Source organism: Haemorhous mexicanus, chromosome 15 (genome assembly GCF_027477595.1).
Source record: "Haemorhous mexicanus isolate bHaeMex1 chromosome 15, bHaeMex1.pri, whole genome shotgun sequence".
Lineage (NCBI taxonomy): Eukaryota > Metazoa > Chordata > Aves > Passeriformes > Fringillidae > Haemorhous > Haemorhous mexicanus.
The window spans coordinates 8,308,761-8,327,314 of NC_082355.1; the positions used below are offsets into that span (position 1 = coordinate 8,308,761).

Genomic DNA, 18,554 nt, shown 5'->3' on the forward strand with positions numbered 1-18,554 from the left:
TGGTGGCCCAGCTCAGTCACTGGTGTATGGACAGACACATTATCAGTGCAGATCTGATGAGATGACAATTGTGAAAATGCCTGCAAATTGGTTTCTCTTTTCACCTGGTAGTTTTATATTCCACATACAGAAAAAAGGTGATGCAATAACATTTTTAACTCTGTAATTAGCACTGCAATAATGCTGGCTGTTTAAATTGGCTAATAATATAAAAGACAAGCTCTGATTTAATTATAGAGACACAAACCCAGGTATTTCTAAATGAGGATGGCTCCCCACCAATTGTATTTAATATAATTTTGCCTTAATTTATCATGTAGATAATGGCCACTGCAGAGTGTGGCTGTGTTTGTGGAATTGCTCTGGATACCTTCAGAAGAGACAGAAAAACATGACAATTTGCAATCTGGAGAGGAAATAGAAATGAAAGCTTCCCCCTCTGCCCTTGCTAGTTCCTCAAAAATCAATTTTAATATAATTTGAAAAGCTCTGATTTTGGTACAGTTATTCCATTCCATTTGGTTTCATTTCTGCTTCTGAAGAAGAAGTTTCAGGAGACTTTGCATTAACTCCACAGATTACAGCTGGCATTGAACAGAGGTATAAGTTATGAAGCAAATATAAAGGAGCATCCATTTCCATGTATGATTAAATGCTGACTCAAGGTAGTGCAGTATTTTTGATCCCCTAAGTTTAATAAAATTCAGGACAGGCAACAAGGAGTCGCAGACAAATTAAAATTTATTGAGACAGACAAAAATGCAACTATTTCAGACTACAGTTAAGCATTTACAGTTAACCAAAGGTAGCCAAATGCTCACATTCCACTTAACTCCTTATGGAAAAAGCATTCAGAATTTACTAGGCAGTTCTACTTACTATGATAGTCTACATCCATCTACAGTAGGGACATCGAACTGAAACATGTAATATTTGGATCTCTCCTTACAGATCTACACATTGAACAGTAACAGACATCAACAGCATTGAGAAAAGTATAAAAAGACCAGAACCCACCTACTGTAGAAAGGGCTTTTTGATGTGTAGTAACTGTACAAGGCAGTCTGTGGGTGGATGGATGGCACACAGGAGGGACTGCAGAGAAGCCAACAAATGGAGGGAGCAAAGCTCGAGCGACCTGGTCTGGGTCAGGTGCTGACCTTAGATCTACATCAGTTGCTGCTTGAGAGAGAAAAGGCTACAAAACTCCTAATATCAAAATATTCCCATGCCAGAAATGTACACTGAGACTAACAGACTAGGCTGGAGAGGCAAAGAGAAGCATTCACTAACAAACAGTGTTGTTTTAAATATAAACTTTACATCTTCAATATAAACTGTAGAATAAATATTAAATAAACAGTTCAAATGGTTAAAAATAATAGTAGAGAATAGCATAAAAAAAAGTCAAAGAAAATAAAGAGGATTTTTGTGTTCACAGCAAAGGCCAGTAATGACCCAAAAAAGCCCAGCTGTGCTGAAATCTGAACTCAACATTTTGATTTAACTACACTAGTTAAAAGGAGCATAAAGCATTGCCTAACAGTATCTCATAGACTGTAAAGTGAAAAGAAAATGAGATTAAAAATTGGTTTGTGTTTCTAAAAGAATGGGACAACTCTGATTCCATTTGGTCTGTGTCTCTAAAAGAATGGGACAACTCAGATTCCATTTTTCACAATGAGAAAATGTTTGGAAGGTCAATGGCGTGATTCAGACAGGAAGTAAGTCTTGCTTTGTAAAAAAAAAAAAGGGGAAAGGAAAGAGAGGAAAGAAAGGAATTGAATTAAATTAAGTTGGAAGCAAATTAAATCCTTTACAAAGCATGAAGAATGGAAGAGGCTTGATCTGGAGGAGCACTGGTTCTTGGTAGAATCGCTGGTTTCTTTATCACTATTTCATTAAAAAGAAGATTTTTTTAATGCATCTCCCCAGACTGGACACACACACACATATGCACACACATATTTGTGCATAAATGCATATCTACAGTCACACAGAGATATACACATGGATTTATGGGCTGCAGGTGCCCCACCACGGGAGGATGCCAGGGGATCACAAAAGGGCTTTGTTAAAAAGCTTTGCAGGATTTGGGAGCTTGCTCTCAAAGCAATCCAGAGTCTGAGCTGCCCTTGCAAGCACGTGTGTCCTGCTCCTGCCTGGCTGGACCCCGGGATTGGACACAGCTGCCCTGCCCAGCTGCCCTAGCCCATAAAATGGCACATTTCCCACTCTGGCTGGAGCCAGAAGAACATTTGCATGAATCAAAGAGGTGACTGAATGGAGACCTGGAGAGGGGGATCTGCCTGGATCCAGGCCAGCATGCCTACAACAGTTTGTGTGTGTCTGTGTTTCTGGGTGCTGGGGGATATGCTGCCAGGGGCCACCCGAGCCAGCCAAAGCACCTGACCCTTCACCAGGCTGTGCTGGGCATGGAGCTGTTTCACTGGGGCCACCCCATGTTTGAGCTGGTGAGACAGAAATTGCTTTACATTTAGATAAAAACCCTTCCAGCTCTGATTTGGAAGCATCACATGTGAAAGATCTCAGCCAGGAGACCACCAGTGCGTGGTGCTGCCATGTCTGCACATGTGAACTCAAAGATGTTCACATTCACTTTTAAAGGTTTATTTGACAGCTTTAATTTAACCATCTTGCATGTTGACATGGGACACAGTCCCCTGCAGCCTCAGACCTGGTACTGCCTGCAGGGGCTTAGAGTGCCAGGCTTTGCCTTGGGGAGTGCTGGGCAGGAGAAGGGGTTTGCTCTGTGACCTTTGATGGAAGGCACAGCCCAGGATAAGCTGCTGTGGAGGGACACAGGACTGCAAACCCCCCCTAGCGCTGTGTGGAGAAGGAGTCCAGCCAGGAGAATAAGCATAATCTGCTGATTGTGGAGCTCAGATTTATGGCAGAATGAAATGGCAGCACTGTGCCTCAGGCAGGTCTTGCACAGGACAGCAGAGCCAGACCCAGAGAGTGTGGGGTTAATTAAGAAAATACCAGAGGAAAACTAGACAGGATGTTTGAGAAGGAACTTACTGGCAGTGCTCAATTGCTTCTCACAAAATCATATTTAGGGAGACAGAAATGCTGGGTTATCTCCTCCTCCTGCAAGCTGGCAGGATTTCTGTGAAAGGCAAATAGAAAAAGAGAGAGTGTGTGTGTGGGGGCGTGTGTGTGTGTGTGTGTGTGTGTGTGTGTGTGTGGTGCAGCTCATGGAAAATGATTATTAAATGTATTTTTCTAAAGCCATGGGAAAACCAAAGGGATTTATTTGAGGCAGGGCAGATTGCAGGCCTTTTGCAAATGACTGTGATAGCAGATTTTGGGGAGGATGCAGGGGCGTGAAACAACAAATTCCTCATGGTTTTACACATCCTTCTGCATTAATAATGATTATGTAGGCTTGCTCTTTGTTCTCAGGTCACTGATCTGGATAAATAGGAAATAAAAGAGGAGAAAACAGGAGAGCCCCTGCAGCACATGGTACCTGAAAGGAATTCCACTTCTGATCATATCTGAAAGCAGAGGTCCTACCCAGAGGGCTGCCAGGCAGGCACTGGCTTCGGAGAGGGCTGAGAGCCAACATCCCCAGGCCAATGTACCTAAAAACTGACTTCTGCCAATCTCTGTGGTATTTTCCAGTTTTCAACTGACTGTGTAGACAACCATGTAGGGACTCAATGCTGTCTCCACCTCTATATCCACCATTAACTCAGGAAAAAAATCTAATTAGTTTTTGTTATAAAAACCACATTTTTCATTCTGCAAAATAACTCACTGGCCAACCACAGGCACTGCAAAAATACTTACACCTGCATCCTAATGCAAGAGTGGGGTTAAGGTTCCTCTTACTGCTTCACAAAACAGCAGAAACAATAAAAGATCACCACAGCACATTACTGCATCTAAGAACTGCCATGGGAAAGGATACTGCAAATAATGAAATATCAATATGCTCTGATACCAGAGCTTTGAATATATGGGAGGTACTGAGGGAATCACAGATTGGATTTTAATTCTGTTCTCTTTCAGGAGTGTGCATTACAAGTGTGCAGCACCACACTGAGCCAAGGGGTTATGCTTTCGAAATATCACCACCTAAAGCTGCTTTTTGAAACAGGGGTCTTTACCTGAAATAAGGGACAGCTCCTTTTGAGGGTTGGTGTCTTGGGCAGCATTCTGCCTTTGGAAGGAGGGCTGCTCAGTGGAGAACAGACAGCTCTGTGGTGTGTGAGCTGGGAGCAGAGGCTGTCTATGTGTAATCAGGGACCCTCCTGGTGCAAATGAGCTCGGGCAGCAGCTGAGGAGCAGCTCTGGGGGTGGTGGTGGTGCTACAAATTCACCAGATGCTCTCTGATGTCCCCTTAAACACTCTGAAAGGCAGATGGACTCTGTCCCCTGCCTCTAGGGCTTGGTCCATGACACCTGCAGCATCTCTTAAGATCAAGAAGGCCAGGTTCCTTTATCAAATAAAGAATGTCAGTGAGCTGATTGTGCCCTGGTGGGAGTTTTGCCTTCAGTATGAGCTGGACTAAGCCTGTTGGACTCATTCTCAAAGAAGGAAAGGAAGGGAAAGTCCTGCCAGTGGGTTTTCTTCTGCATTCAACCCTTAGTACTGGGCAGCCACTGTCCAAAGAGACTTACTCTTCACTGGGACATTATAAATATGGACTGGAAAACGAAGCACCTGCTTTTCCTTCTTCATGAAAGAAAAACCTTTTTCTCATATGATCCAGGTAACAATTTATGACACAAATTCTCTGACATGAGAGGGGCTTCTTAGCCTCTGTATTTTGTTTTTTTGAGCCCCTTCCAGGATTCTTTCACAGAATGGATTTCATAAGTGGTGCAAATAAGGAATAAGACACCAAATGGTTTTGAAACAAAACTCATTGCCCCTGTGGATAGAACAAAAATACCCCAAACCAGCTGAACAAAAAGCTGTATTCCAAACAGTCCTTTGCTGGAAAAAAAGTTGTCATCCAAATTAAATTGGCTATACAAAATTAAACTCAGTAGAGAGGGAATTTTTGTGCCAGGTACTCTCAGATACAATTGCAGAGATATGATGTGAGTTGCAATATTGTGCAAAACATGAGTCCTCATCATGATGGGCACTACCATATATAACCAATTTCATCATCCTTATCATCATCTTCATCTTCATCATCTTCATTAGCTGCTCTTACATGAATCTTCAGTTTTCCTTCTTTGTCTTTTTTTGTTGCTTCAGGTTCATCTTCCAGATCATCCAACAATACAACAGATCCACCACTGCCAAAATCCCCTGAGGTTTCTTGCTCTTCTTCTGAAATAGGTGAGCAGGAAAGATCATTTCCTCACAGAACACCGAATTCCACATTAATCACTATCCTTGTCATGCAAGCCACTGTCACTTGAAATGTTATTTTTTAAATTAATTGGTTCAGCTATTCATGAAACAGCCTTAAAATTTCAATTTTCATTCTGAACTGGGAAAAATACATATCTATAGACTCTGATTATTTTTTTTTCCACATAAAACACTCCCTTATGCATTGTCTTCCTTCTAGAGGCTTGACTGGAAAATTCCAGATCACATGCATGCAGGCCAGAAAATCATTATTCCTTTGTAAATACTTTCATTTCATTACTGCTCTGTATACCACGCTAAAAAAATTAAAAAAAGGTTTTATTTGAGTGCATAAACTTCACTCTGCAAATATAGTTATTGAACCTAAGATCTGTGATGTTATTCTGGGCATCCTGGACCTTCTAGGTCTCTGTTCCTTCTCAAAAAAGAAAGCTGCACTCAAAACCATCCCTGAGGCCTCTGAAGGATTGTAGGTGACATCTTCCTTGTCTGGACACAACAGCTAATTGGTGATTTCACTTACCTACATAATATTGTCCTGTCAGCAATTGTATTGGGCTCGGTTGCTAATGCATACAATTTTACATATTTAGGCCTTCCCTTGTCTGGAAAGTTCCAGTAGATGTATAGATGTATAGCAGAAGTTCCAGAGTATACAGAACAATATATTTAATAACCATATAGATCAATCCCAGATTCTTAATTTTAATATAACTAACTGCACTTTCCAGGATGGTAGCACAAATGCCTTAACAGTGGCTATTGCTGACTTGTGCTGCACCCCTGCTATCCAAAGGACCCAAGAGGGTCCCAGATGTGTGTGAACAGGAGAACAGAGGAGCACTTTGAACTGTGCTACCCCTGTTTTCCCTCCTGTCATCATCCTCAGTGGTACAGCAATGGCAGGGTTACAGCAGTGTTAATTCCCCCACTGTCTGAGGAAAGCAGATCATTACTCACCACAGCTGACTGTGCCTTGCTTTCTGGAGCCAGCTATCTCATTCCCATACTTATCAACACACCAGCACTGCCCCGTGCTGCCGTGGCACTGTGTGGCTTTGTAATAACCTTCCTCATTGCACCGGGGGATGAAAGCACCTGAATAAAATATAAGGTGTGCTCAGTAATGCAATCCTCTGCAGGAGCAAACACACAGAGAGGGTATTATGAACTTAGCATTTATATACATGAAGATCTTGACAATGTTGGCAAGGAAATGCATGTGATTATCTGGTGCCTGAAAGGGTGAAGAAATTATTTCTGGTAAGCTCTTCTCAGACACCCTGGTCACAGTGTACAAATGTTTGTTCATATCCAGCACACAGAGGAGGGTGTCCCACAGCTCTAGAGAGAGCTTCACTCTGCCCCTGAATGATTGATATTCCCACAGAGCCTTTTCACATTTAACTCCTGGTTTTAAACTTTTCTTCCCAACTGGATTATTACCCCAATTTCATTAGTTCTGCATTTCCCTCCATTTGCACTCCTTCAGTGTTTTTCACACGAGTCTTTCCACAACACTGTAATTATCCCTGGAAGGTATCTGCCATCTGCTTGCTATTCATACTAATCTCAGGCACATCTCCCGACTTACTGAGACCTCCCATGTATAAAAGAAGAAATAATGCACAGGCTATACAGAGAGGGACAACAGGATCTGAATCAGTAAATCTTTGGATTTGAAGCCCAAGTTTTGTCTCACAATAAAACCAATATATTTCAGCCTTGTAGAGTGTGGTTCATTCTGGCCTCTGCAGAGAGGGAAACTCTCAGGAGAAGCCTATGTTATTGTTCCCACCATTTTCAGCAGATACAGCATATGTACTTCAGTATGAAAAGCACTCTTGTTCTTTGAGATGAGTTAGCTTTATTCCCACTGGAGGTCAGTACATTCATTTTTCCCTTCTTTGTCAATTGCTTCAATATGAAACATGACATAAACACCCCCCCTGCCCCCAAATTTCTTGTCTCAAACGATTTTTGAGAAAGTGTTTTTCTCCTTTGTCAAAGATACCAGTGATTTACTGGTGGTTCAGTAAAGTTTTTTAACTAGTTCCATGTGTAGCATCTATTCAGACAGCACATGTGTCAAAGGGGCCACTTCCACTACATTTCTCACAGGAAAAGATGAATGAGAAGGTGCTGCCCAAATGTCACCAGATTTCCTATATAAAAGACATAAAAGTGGAAGTCAGTCAGTCTCATGCACTCAGAGAGTGAATCTGAAATTCACACAAAGTGAATCTGAATATCCAAACTCACTGCTCTGCAGATCTTGTCTAAAGTTTGAGTGCTGCTAATACAGGTCTGGGAGATGAGAAGAGAAACCTTTGAACATCTGCAGGAATCTTTGTTTATCAGATCAGTTTTGGAGACCACATCCATGAGTGAGAACATTTTAAATAATGTCAAAGCATGACCTTGTAGCAGGTTTGCTAATAGGTATCACCATTATGTTCAAGTACAAATGGAAGCATGCTAGCAACTATCAAAAATTAATTTTCACTATTTATAAGACAATAGTTTGAATAACAAACATATGTATTTGCCTTGGCAGGTTTTTGTAAGTTAATACTCAGTGTTCAAAACTTCAATTCAATATCAATTAGGAAAGATAATTTTTTTCATATTTATGCTCATGTCCTGCCTCTGATAAGCACTCCAGGTGTTTATCAAACCGTACACAATCTTGGGAAAAGTGCTCAGGTGCTGACTTGGAGCTGGTGTAAATCAGCACAGCTGTACCCATGTCACTAGAGCTGCCCTTTTATGTCTGATCAACATCTGGCTCCAGGGAAGGATCAAAGGGGGAACCTCAGGGGCATTACAGGATGAGCAGAGAACAGCTTCTGCATTTTAAACTGTTTCATGCTTTCTCTTTTCCTAGGGCAATGCAACTTTTTTCTTCTTTCAAACAGGCCTTTTTGCATAGTTTCACTGTTTCTTGTAAGGGAAGAAAATGTTCCACGCTGCCTGTAAAAGCTTTAAAAGCTTTAAAAATAAACTGTGGCCCAGGCTCAGTGCCAAGATAACTGTGTGTGAATAGATTCACACTTTGGGTCACAGTGAAGAGTGGAAGGTACTTTTCCTTCTGGGTGGGAAATTCGTGCCAATCTGTATGTAACACTGGAGCTTTAAATATTTATCTATGCATACTAATGTCCCAGTGTTTGCCAACCATCAGAGGGAGGATACAGCATGTCCTCTCTGATGTATCAGGTGCAGGTGATAATCTGGAGAGGATAGAGAGGCTGGGAACAAGTGCTGAACAACGTGATGATTCTCCCTGTGAACTGTACACAAATGTACACAAATCAGCCTGTCTTTGTTGGAAATGAGCTGGCTACAAGCTCTGCTATCCTGGAGCATGCCACCCAGACAGATCATTTGCTTGGTTTGGCATCAGGGAACATCTGGAGCTTTCCTTTCCTGAGGTTCCTGCACAGGCAGTGCTTCCCACAAGCCTTGACACTACAAAATGTGAGTCGCTCCCCACAAACTGCCCCAAGCTGAATCCTGCCTCCCCATCTCCTTCTGTCCTGGGAATGGTTTAGTTATTCCACACAAACTTGAACAGCACTGTTGCATATGTACCCTCTTCATGGACCCAGACCTAGACCTCTTTTTTTTTTGCATCATTTCCTTATCTATATAACATTCCCCTTCCTCAGAGAACAGGGGGAGAATAATTATATGGTAAAGATAGAGGTAAAAGCCTGTCAGAATTAAGTACTAGCCAGCACACAGCTCTGGTATTAGCTATTATATTAGCTGAATCCACAGGGTTGATATAGGAGAAAACAGTGATGGGAGCAGAAATTTATTACTTTAGTGGAGTGGGAGAAGCATTATCAGGCTGCACAGTTGTGTGCTCTAAAAGTACAGTCTCTGCAGTTAATTGTACTCCAGATAAATCTGGTAGGAAAAGATGAATAGTGCTGTTTACTTTTTAATTCAGTCTCCTGGGATGCTAGACTTCATTTGAAAGCCTCCAAATTCAACATATCTAATGGCAATGGCTTTGAAGTACTTTGTTGCAACTGTCATGTGTTTTGAAAAATATATAGAGAAGGAAATATCAAAAGTCATCACTTTTATCAATGGATACAAGTTAACAAAAACATTCTTCATGCTAGTGCCCAGACTGCAAGTGCTGTGCTCTCTATGTCAGGGTCAGAGGAAGAAGAGAATAATTAAATACTGCTTTCTCTGAAAATACTCAGCTGTCTTTTCCAACTTTACCATTGCTACAAGTCCCGTGTATGTTTGAACTTCCATTTGAATGATTTTTCAGACAGTGAAAAGACAATGTTTTCTGCTCTATAAATAGCTCTGATATCAAATTAAAATCTCCATGACAGGTGTCATTATGCAGGAAGACTTTCAGGGTAGGTGAAGCAAAGAGTTCCTCTTTATATTATAATTTTCTAGCTTGTGGAACAACCTGTGACTGACACCTTGATTTGTTGAGCTTCACCACTTTCATTCCTCTTTTTTTTTTTATTTTTATTAATACAGTTGACTAGAAGTTATTTGTGCTAAGGGACCATTCTCACTGCTTTTACTTTGTCATTTTACTCCTGCTATTGTGATCAGATCCCAGTGACATGTGCTACAACCACCTGCATGTTGAACTACCTGCAACCCAGGCATCATTCTTCCCACACACCAGAATGAACTAGTTATGTTTCAACCTGGATGACATTTATTGCACGTAGAAAATAACAGCAAAGCATAAAATAAATATGGGATAGTCAAAGCTATCTGTTAAGAGCTGGGCTTCTTTTTCTTTTAGGTGACTTTGAAAATCATGACACCCATGAGGCAGAGAACATTGACTTCTCCTGCCACAACATTCCCTTGAACACAAATGCAGAATATTTACTGAATGGAGCACACATATCCCAAGTGATCAATCCTCCCTTTGCTCCCACAGCTGTAACTCTGAAACATCCAAATCTTCATGTGAACTTACTATGAAAGGATGAATGATCTAAATCACAGTCCCAGGAATGTTTATTCCGAATTTAAACCAATGAATCCAGGATGGGATTGTTCACAAGGCACCTGAACCTTGAGTCCAAATGGCAGTGGCATCTGGGAGTGGCAGGATTTGGCAGAGCTGAGCTTTTGCAGGGAGTGCTGTTGAGTATGGAGGAGCAGGAGGCTGCAGTGTGGGAGGCATGAACAGCACTGCAGCAGAGCTGTGCACACCCTGTGCTGCTGCTGGAGATGCTGTGGAAGCCTGACATGTTCTCCATGATGGGGCTGACAGCTGGGGCTGAGGTCAGCCACTCCTCAAGGGTGAAGTGCAGGGCTTGCATCTGTCCTGCTGTGCCTCAGGGGCTGGGCTCTGTGTGCACAAATGTGCTGGGACACAAGTTTTGGTAAAACACCAGCACACAAACACCAGGCCCAACATCACTGGGTGATTTTAGGGTAAGGAATTAGTCCCTTGAAATGTTTTCAGTTCAGCAACCTGATTTTTCAGTAATTAATTGGGAAAATGCCAGATGGGGATTTATTTAACCTAATTTTAGATATCCATCAGAGTAAGTCATGAATCAATTCAGGCTCCCAATAGGCACAAGAGAGAGGGACAGGCATGACCACATCTTACAGCATGAAGCATCCTGCAGGCTGCCTAAAATGAGGTGATATGAATTCCTGTTTTCATATGCACACAATATACTGAAATATTTTAAAGAGTGATTAGGCAAAATTGAACCCCAAGGAAAGCCTGCATTGTACCATAACTGGAAGGGAACACAAATGCATTGGCTGTGCACCTTCAGTCACCCTTCAAAAATGGGAGCCTTGAGTATCAAGCAGCCTCCCAGTACTTACTCTGACCTGTGAGGTGATGAAGGCAGTATTAAGCTCTGTGCAGACAAGGCTTTGCATTTCTGGAGAGCTGTAAATTAGTTCTGAACCCGTTGCCATGCTGACACCTGTTCTGTGTGTTGCTATCTCATTATTTGTTTAATTTCATAGTGTCAGGCCTACGCTCGGTGCTGCATATTCCCGACTCAAAACATTAGTCTCTAATTGAAAAACCATTACTGCATATAAAGTTACAATAATCACAGAAGCTTTAATTAGTTGAGCAAATGAATAGCAAGTAATCGAACTTACCCAACAGACTCTTCCCTCTACTTAGCTTTTGAATTCTATTCATTTCATTCTGGCAAGGAAGACCTAAAATATAATGTATAAGAATCAGTTTCCAGATGGTAGGGGACAGGCTCTGTAATGACTGGCTTCACTGCTGACATGAAATGTGGGCTACTGTACACCTGGGACTGAGAGAAGCCCATATGCTGGTACTGTACTGCAAAACAAATTTATGTCATTAGCTCCGCTAATTAAAAAAAAAAAAAAAAAAAAAAAAGGCAACACTGTAGTTGAGAGTAGTGTTTGGGGGCCATTTTAATTGTTAAACCATTCTACCTCTCTTTTCACCAAACTGACATCATGCCAGCTCTCTGATTTATGACTTGCTAATTGGCTAAATTCTGTGTTAATAAATGAGTAAATTCTTGAGCTTTCTGTCAGCAATTGAGCTTATTTCTAGACTGTGTGCAGTGACACTTACTACTTTATTTGCTTTAATGATCAAGGGATGTTAATATAGTTCATCTATGACATAAACATGGCTCTAGAATGCCCTTCACACTGGTGCTGGGCAAAAGGGATTTACCACACCTGCCTGCCAATGAGCAAACTCTAAAGGCAGGCCCTGAGACACAGGGAGAGCCAAAGAGCTCCTCTTTGTATTGCAAATGGCCCAGCTCACCGCCTGGTTTCTGGAAGCAATAGCACCACTCGTTGTTGGAAAGCTTCCCATCCTTGAAGGAGTCACAGGAGTTGAAGAGTGGCTTGACACATGGCTCGTACTTATCCAGGTAAATGGCACTGATCTCCGAGGGATCCAGCAGCAGGTCATAGTTCATGTCAAGTTTGTTGAACATCCAGCCTAAGGAATCCTTACAGATTGGTAGGATGCTGGTGTCAAATCCTGCAGGAAGACAGGCAAATATTCCCCAGCTGAACCCTGGCATGCCCCCGGTGCAGGAAGGTGAAGCCTTGCCAACTCTAAGGTGAAGCCTTGCCAACTTTTCTTTTTGTGGCTGGACTCTGAACATTGAGCTGACTTGCCCAAAGCAGAACAAAATCCTACGACTGAACTGATTGTGTAAAGCTTAAACCCACGCACAGCTACAAACCAGAGCACTACTCACACTCTGTGGGAGCTGTCGGGTAGAGAGGACTGAGGTTCAGAACTGGTTTCTGTAATTTAAAGTTATCTCTACTCAAAAAATTCTTGTTTTTTTATTTTCTTCAGTCCTCAGTCCAAGTGTCTTGGCCTGGTTCCAGGATACTGGAAATGTGATGAGAAGAGACTGCATCCACCATATTTTCAAACTGGACTGTATCTGAATGCAATTTAAATCCTGTTTCCCAGACTCGTTTCTAGTTGCCTGATCACATTCTTTCCTGCTGGGCTCTCACCTTCTACCTCTCATCCTTGCTTTTCATTTTTCAAAGGCCTGCCTCTGGTTTGCGACAACAAACTGCTTTGATCTGGACTGTGAGCTGTCTGGGGGAGAGAAGAGGTGAAGTGTCTCTGTTTCTCACATCACTCTGAGGGAGGGCACAGTCTCAGCTGGAGCTGCCCAGAGCTGCCCATGCTCTTGTATGCTGTACCAGCACCTTCCTGCAGCAACACAGGATTCTGCTTCTCCAGCGCTTTGGAAACCATCACCATCATTCATTTTAATAGCCCAGATTCTTCAAAGACTGCTGCAGCAGCAGTGGTTATCACAGAAAACCCAAGTCATGCATATAGATACCCACTGTGTATATGAGAGACACATTCCAGTATCCTACAGTCACCAGAAAAACTCTGCTATGGGGCACTATAAATGCACACTGTCGTGGTGTTTTTTCAATACTTAGACTAAATTCCAAGTTATCTACAATGTAAGGAAGCATATTTGTAATACAGAGGTAATAAATCTGATAACAAGGGTATTGGTTTCAACCAGGACTCAAACATGAATCCATTGGTGGGGATTTGCAGGGACAGAGGGCTCCTGATCCCCTGGGCCTCTGGTCCTCACACTGCTTCAGCTGGGAGCAATAACCTGCCTGTGCACTCTCACTCTGCTTTGGGCCACAGAGAGAAGCCTGATGAGCTTTTTCCTTCAGCTGCAACTTTCACTGAAAGAGGCTAAGCTTAGCTTTATTTGCTGTATGTGTTCCTTTCAGGATGCTGCTTTGTTGAAGTGAAAGTTGAGATGTTGCTGGAATCATGCTGACAGTTTGTCCAAGCTCTGCACCCTACTTGCTATTTTAGGCACTAATCCAAAGGAGAGCAGGGCTTTTTGCTGGAAGCTGTGGTTTTTGTATGCAGCTGTGGCTGAAGGTTGTCAGTGACACAGAGGGGCAACCAGAAGGGTTAACTAATGGGAAGGTTTGTGTCATTCATAATACATGTTTCTCTAAGGAAGGAAGAAGATAATGCCATTTCCTCAGGGCTAGAGGCAGCTCAGGCAGGGAAGAGAGAAATCATGCTGAACATCTCATCACATTTTTATGCTGTTATCTCCCATAACATTATCTAATCATGTTTGAGCACAGTGAAAAAGAACAAGGCTGTGTGAATAGATATAGGGGGAACTGCTTGCCTTGCTGAAGCAATTAGAAATATTGTCTTCAATTATTTAAGTCATCTGAAGAAGGCAAGCAGGATTTGGTCACTGTGCAATCTTTTGTCAAGTGAAAGGATTTAAGATTCCTCACCTTTACCTTTATAGAGCAACAGGAGCAAGGCACCAGTCCTGCCCTGTGCAGGTGTTTGGTGCCAGATTCCCCAACCCAGGGCAGGTTAAAAGTGGTCAAACAGGCAGGGGTGGATCATTGAACTGCAGGGTGGAGCTGGGATCAGCTCCAGCTATCCCAGTTTAACAGTTTTCAGGAGAAAAAGAGTTAGTTTCCAATATCTGCTCCTTTTCTGCACAGATGCTCTCTCTGACAATGGATTTTACATGCTGTGGTGGCACTTACTGCTGCAGAAGATGAAAGGTGTGCTGTATCATCAGTTGAGCATGGTATGTGTTGCTCAGCCCTAATGGTCTCTAAAGTCATCTCTTAACTGTCAGCGACCAAAGCAGGGAGATCTGGAATGAACTTGCCCCTGACAGTGCCTGTAGATTATTTCTGACTCTTGTTGTCCTCCCTGCTGGGAAATCTCCACCTGTGTGTGCACTGGGGATCCACCACCAGCCTGCCCTCAGCACAGACCTGTCTGAGCAAATCACCAGTAGTGACTGCAGTGAGCACAGAGCTGCTCTGTGACACCATCAGGGCTGGATAGGAGATACAGCTGGGAAAGGTCACTTGAGAAGACAGTTAATTACATTAATTGAAGAGGTTTTGATTATAATTTCTTATAAACAAGGGAGCTTTCGCTGTTGTGACCTGAGTTCCAGATTAGGTTTATTAAGAGGCTGGTTTACTAAACAGTGCTGGATTATCAGACAATGTGGCCTGGAAGTCCTGAAATATTGAAGTGGTAGGTGTGACAGAAAGTCCTTAGCTAGATGGTTATTATCAGCATATATTATTATCAGCATATCACATTCTTTAAATGTCCTCCAGTATGTCGTTGAGGGTAAATAGCAGCTCCACTTCATATTGTCTCCTGGTAAAAGGTACTGCACATAAATTGCATCTGCAGCCCAAATCGAACAACCCTGGATGCTCTCAGCACCCAGCACCAGGAGTGAAAGCCAAATGTCCCCTGAAGTTCAACACAGGCTCTGATTCATGGCATAACCAGGGCAGCTGATGGAAAATGGCTTTTGGAGCTCACTTACCTTCACTGTGAGGTCACTGTGCTCCCCCCAGCCTGGTGAGGCCAAGTGATATTGACTGAATTAACTTCTTTTTACAGTCTTTTGATATACTTATCTATAAATATGATGCAATTTTCTGGATGAAATAAACCACATACTATAATTCTGTGAAGAATTCAGTGCTTGGTTAACAGGCTGGATTTCCAGCACAACAGACCCAGAACAAGCAACCTCAGAGAGAACTCTTCTACATCTTTCTGTTCATCAGCTCAGTGCTGCAGTGCCTTTGGTGAGAAGCAGGAGGATGGGGCAGGCTCCACATCCCTCTTGGCTCCTTGGTAGAGGCTGCCCACGAAGATGCTGGTTAATGTCAGCTGAGGTGGTGGCTGCTCTCATTTGGACACCTGCTCACAAGGACCTGGACTAAGACCAGCTTGTTCCTCTTTTCAGCTGACAGCTGTTCAGCATCCTGACAACTTTCATTCACTACAGAGCTGGAAGGAAATCAAGCTGGTGACCTACATGTAAAAGTCTCTCATCCCATTAAGACATAAAATGCTCCACCTCCTCTGAATTAAAATGGAATTAAATTTAAAAAAGTCTTTGGGTGAAAATCCTTATTAAAAATAAACACACCTTCTGGCATGAAAGAATTATTTTCCCCCTTCAAGAGTTGACTTACATGAGCCATTTTTATTTTATTAAAGTATACTACAATTAAATTAACAGGGGTATAATTAACCTAATTTCCCCCATCACTTAAAATAAAAGAAGGAGAAGAAGAAATGTTCCCCAGAAAAAAATCCTTTCTATTGCACAGACCTCTAGTGAAAGAAAAACAACACCCACTCCAACCAAGGAGACTATCTGGATACAGTTTGGGGATGTTATGAATTATCAACAGGCTCAGGAGCAATTTGAATCTGATCTTGCTACCTAATTAGTTTTATTATTTCCCTATGTCAAAACATGTCCCTGAGTTTCTTACATCATTTATTGAGGAGATTTTAATTGCACAAAGCCTTCAGAAGACAAAGTACCTGGCCCACGGTGCTTTGCTGGGATCAGAGAGCTCAGGGAAGGAAGCTTTGAAATCTAAACACAATGATCTTCCTCCTCCTTTTCAAGAGACTTACAAAGAAAATAAAAATGAGTGCACTTTTTTCTTCTTCACGTGGGGGTGAACATAATACCCTCAAAATGCTTATTTACACTCATACTAACATCTTGAAAAATTAATGTGGCATAGAGAAATCTCTGCTGGAAAATCTTCTCTGGACAGCTGATGTGTCTGAGGCATGGGAGTCATGGCATCCCACCATCTGCTCCTTTTTCTGCCAGGAGGGCACATCCAAAATGGATTATTTGAGATGTTCATCCTTTTCACACCCTGTAGGCACAACCAAACCAGCTCAGTTCAATGAAGGGAAGTATGTGGTGAGGAGGGCAACACAGGCTGAGCCACAAAAAAGGGCAATGTGTACACCAGAGTGTGTGTCCTGTTTGCCAGGATTCACAGACATCCTTTTCTACAGCTTGGGTATGTGAACTTTTCTTTGAATTCTGAGCCCTGTTTAAGGTGTCTTTCATTTTTACAAATGTTTGAAGTTGGAAAGAGCCAAATACTGCTGTCCTCAGCCCGTGTGTATTTTCAGTGCCACCAGAGAGAATGTGAGCTGCAGAATTTGGCACATGCAGATTAATTCATGAATACTGTTGTAAAACCTCAAAAAGAAAATCAAGCCCAAGTTTTGTGGCATTTAAAAATGGCTTAGGTATCTAAACTCATAAAGTTTCTTTCTTTTTTTTTTTTAATTGATATAGAGGAAAATAAGAAAATGTGCCAAACTAAGTCAACAGTCTAAAAACGAATATTGTTGAGATCAAGTGTTTAAAATCATCGGGCAGCCTTTCAAATAAAAGCTGCCAGGAATCAAACTAAACTAAAAAGAGATAACAGCTCCTCTGTGAATGAGAGCAAACACTGCAAAATTATCAGGAATGTTTTTCTCACTGAAATTGCTTAAGGAAAAAAGACCCCAAAGAACAACTACTCAACACCTTTAGGATTTGGCCTCTGGCAAGGTCATCGTGAGGATGCCACGAATCATCTGCATGAAAACATCCTTTTGACAATCTGATAAAATGAGATTTCCTATGATTCTGGGCCTAAAGGACTTCAAATAAAGTTTAAAGCCTCTAAGGCTTTCTGTCATGGGGTTTGAAATGAATTCACATCTGGAAGCCATGATTAGCTGTACATCCAGTTGCTTTTTGCACTGGGGCTCGGATCCTCTGTATGAGAATATCTTTTTTTGGAGCCCTGTTTCAGAAATAAGTAGGACATACAGTTTTAAAGACTCTGACTTTGTTGTAAATACTGTGCAAAATAAGGGACACATGAAAAAAGATCATTTACACAGACCATGACTTGTTTCACCACAGAGTATTAGGAAGTGTGGTGGAATTACTGGGTTTGTCTGCAGTTTGGGGCAATACACCCCCTGGTAGATTCTCTTAAATAGGAAGAGGCAATCTGCTGCTACCCCAGCTCAGATGTAGCACAAAAGAGAGGGGCTGTGGAGACCTGGACCAACAGAAAATGCCCACCCTGATGTGCTGGGTCTGCTCTGGTGGCCCTGTAGCTTCTGTGGTGTCACTCTACAGGGACATCAGGTGAAAAGAACCATAAAAGCAGCACCTGCTGGACCCTTCAAATTCTGGGTTTGGACCCTGGCTTCAGACAGCTCATCCAGAGAATCAGTGAAGTGACAGTGAGGCACACACCTAGACAAAACTTGTGCATCCTGCTTTGCAGTCCAAGGGCCCATGTGTTTTGGGACACTGTTTAAAAGAATTAATGAGTCCTTATAGAAAGTGAATTTGCATCTGCTCTCTGATGAGCATGACCTCTTTTAATGCTGTTATGTGAAACTTTCCCCTCCCTGGTGGCTAAATGACATCAAAATCAGTCATGTTGGCTTAACCCACAGAGAGTAAATGTCCTCTAGACTGTTCATCTTCCTTTGTTTAAAAAAAAAAAAAAAAAGCATCAAAGCAAGCAAAGATGGTGTTATTAAATACCTAGGACACAATGGGCTCCAGCTTTCTCCACCATTTAACACTTCTAGCTCCATGGCTCAGATGTGGATGTTTTAATTATTCTTTCCCTTATATAAACTGTTAGCAGGAAATTTTAAAGTAAAACATAAGTGAGTTTTTTCCAACATTGACATAATGTTGCCTATGCTTGTATCCCATATTTTCATCTTATGCCACTGACATTGTGTCAGAAAATGCCTGGTCATAAAACTGGTGATTAAGCAGAGACC

At 42.1% G+C, this 18,554-nt stretch overlaps 1 protein-coding gene across 2 annotated transcripts in view; it reads right to left on the reverse strand.

Moving 5' to 3' along the window:
• Positions 1-723: 723 nt before the first annotated feature.
• The window catches only part of SPOCK1 (SPARC (osteonectin), cwcv and kazal like domains proteoglycan 1), a 271,183-nt gene continuing 253,352 nt past the window's right edge, over positions 724-18,554 (reverse strand). The window contains exons 8-11 of one of the 2 annotated variants that reach the window (XM_059860077.1): positions 12,159-12,380; positions 11,498-11,560; positions 6,323-6,460; positions 724-5,317 (exon numbers count right to left, since the gene is read on the reverse strand). In XM_059860077.1, the coding sequence (XP_059716060.1) occupies positions 5,127-5,317; positions 6,323-6,460; positions 11,498-11,560; positions 12,159-12,380 (614 nt within the window). In that variant the 3' untranslated portion in view covers positions 724-5,126. The remainder of the gene's footprint in view (positions 5,318-6,322; positions 6,461-11,497; positions 11,561-12,158; positions 12,381-18,554) is intronic. The other variant, XM_059860078.1, reaches the window with a different exon arrangement.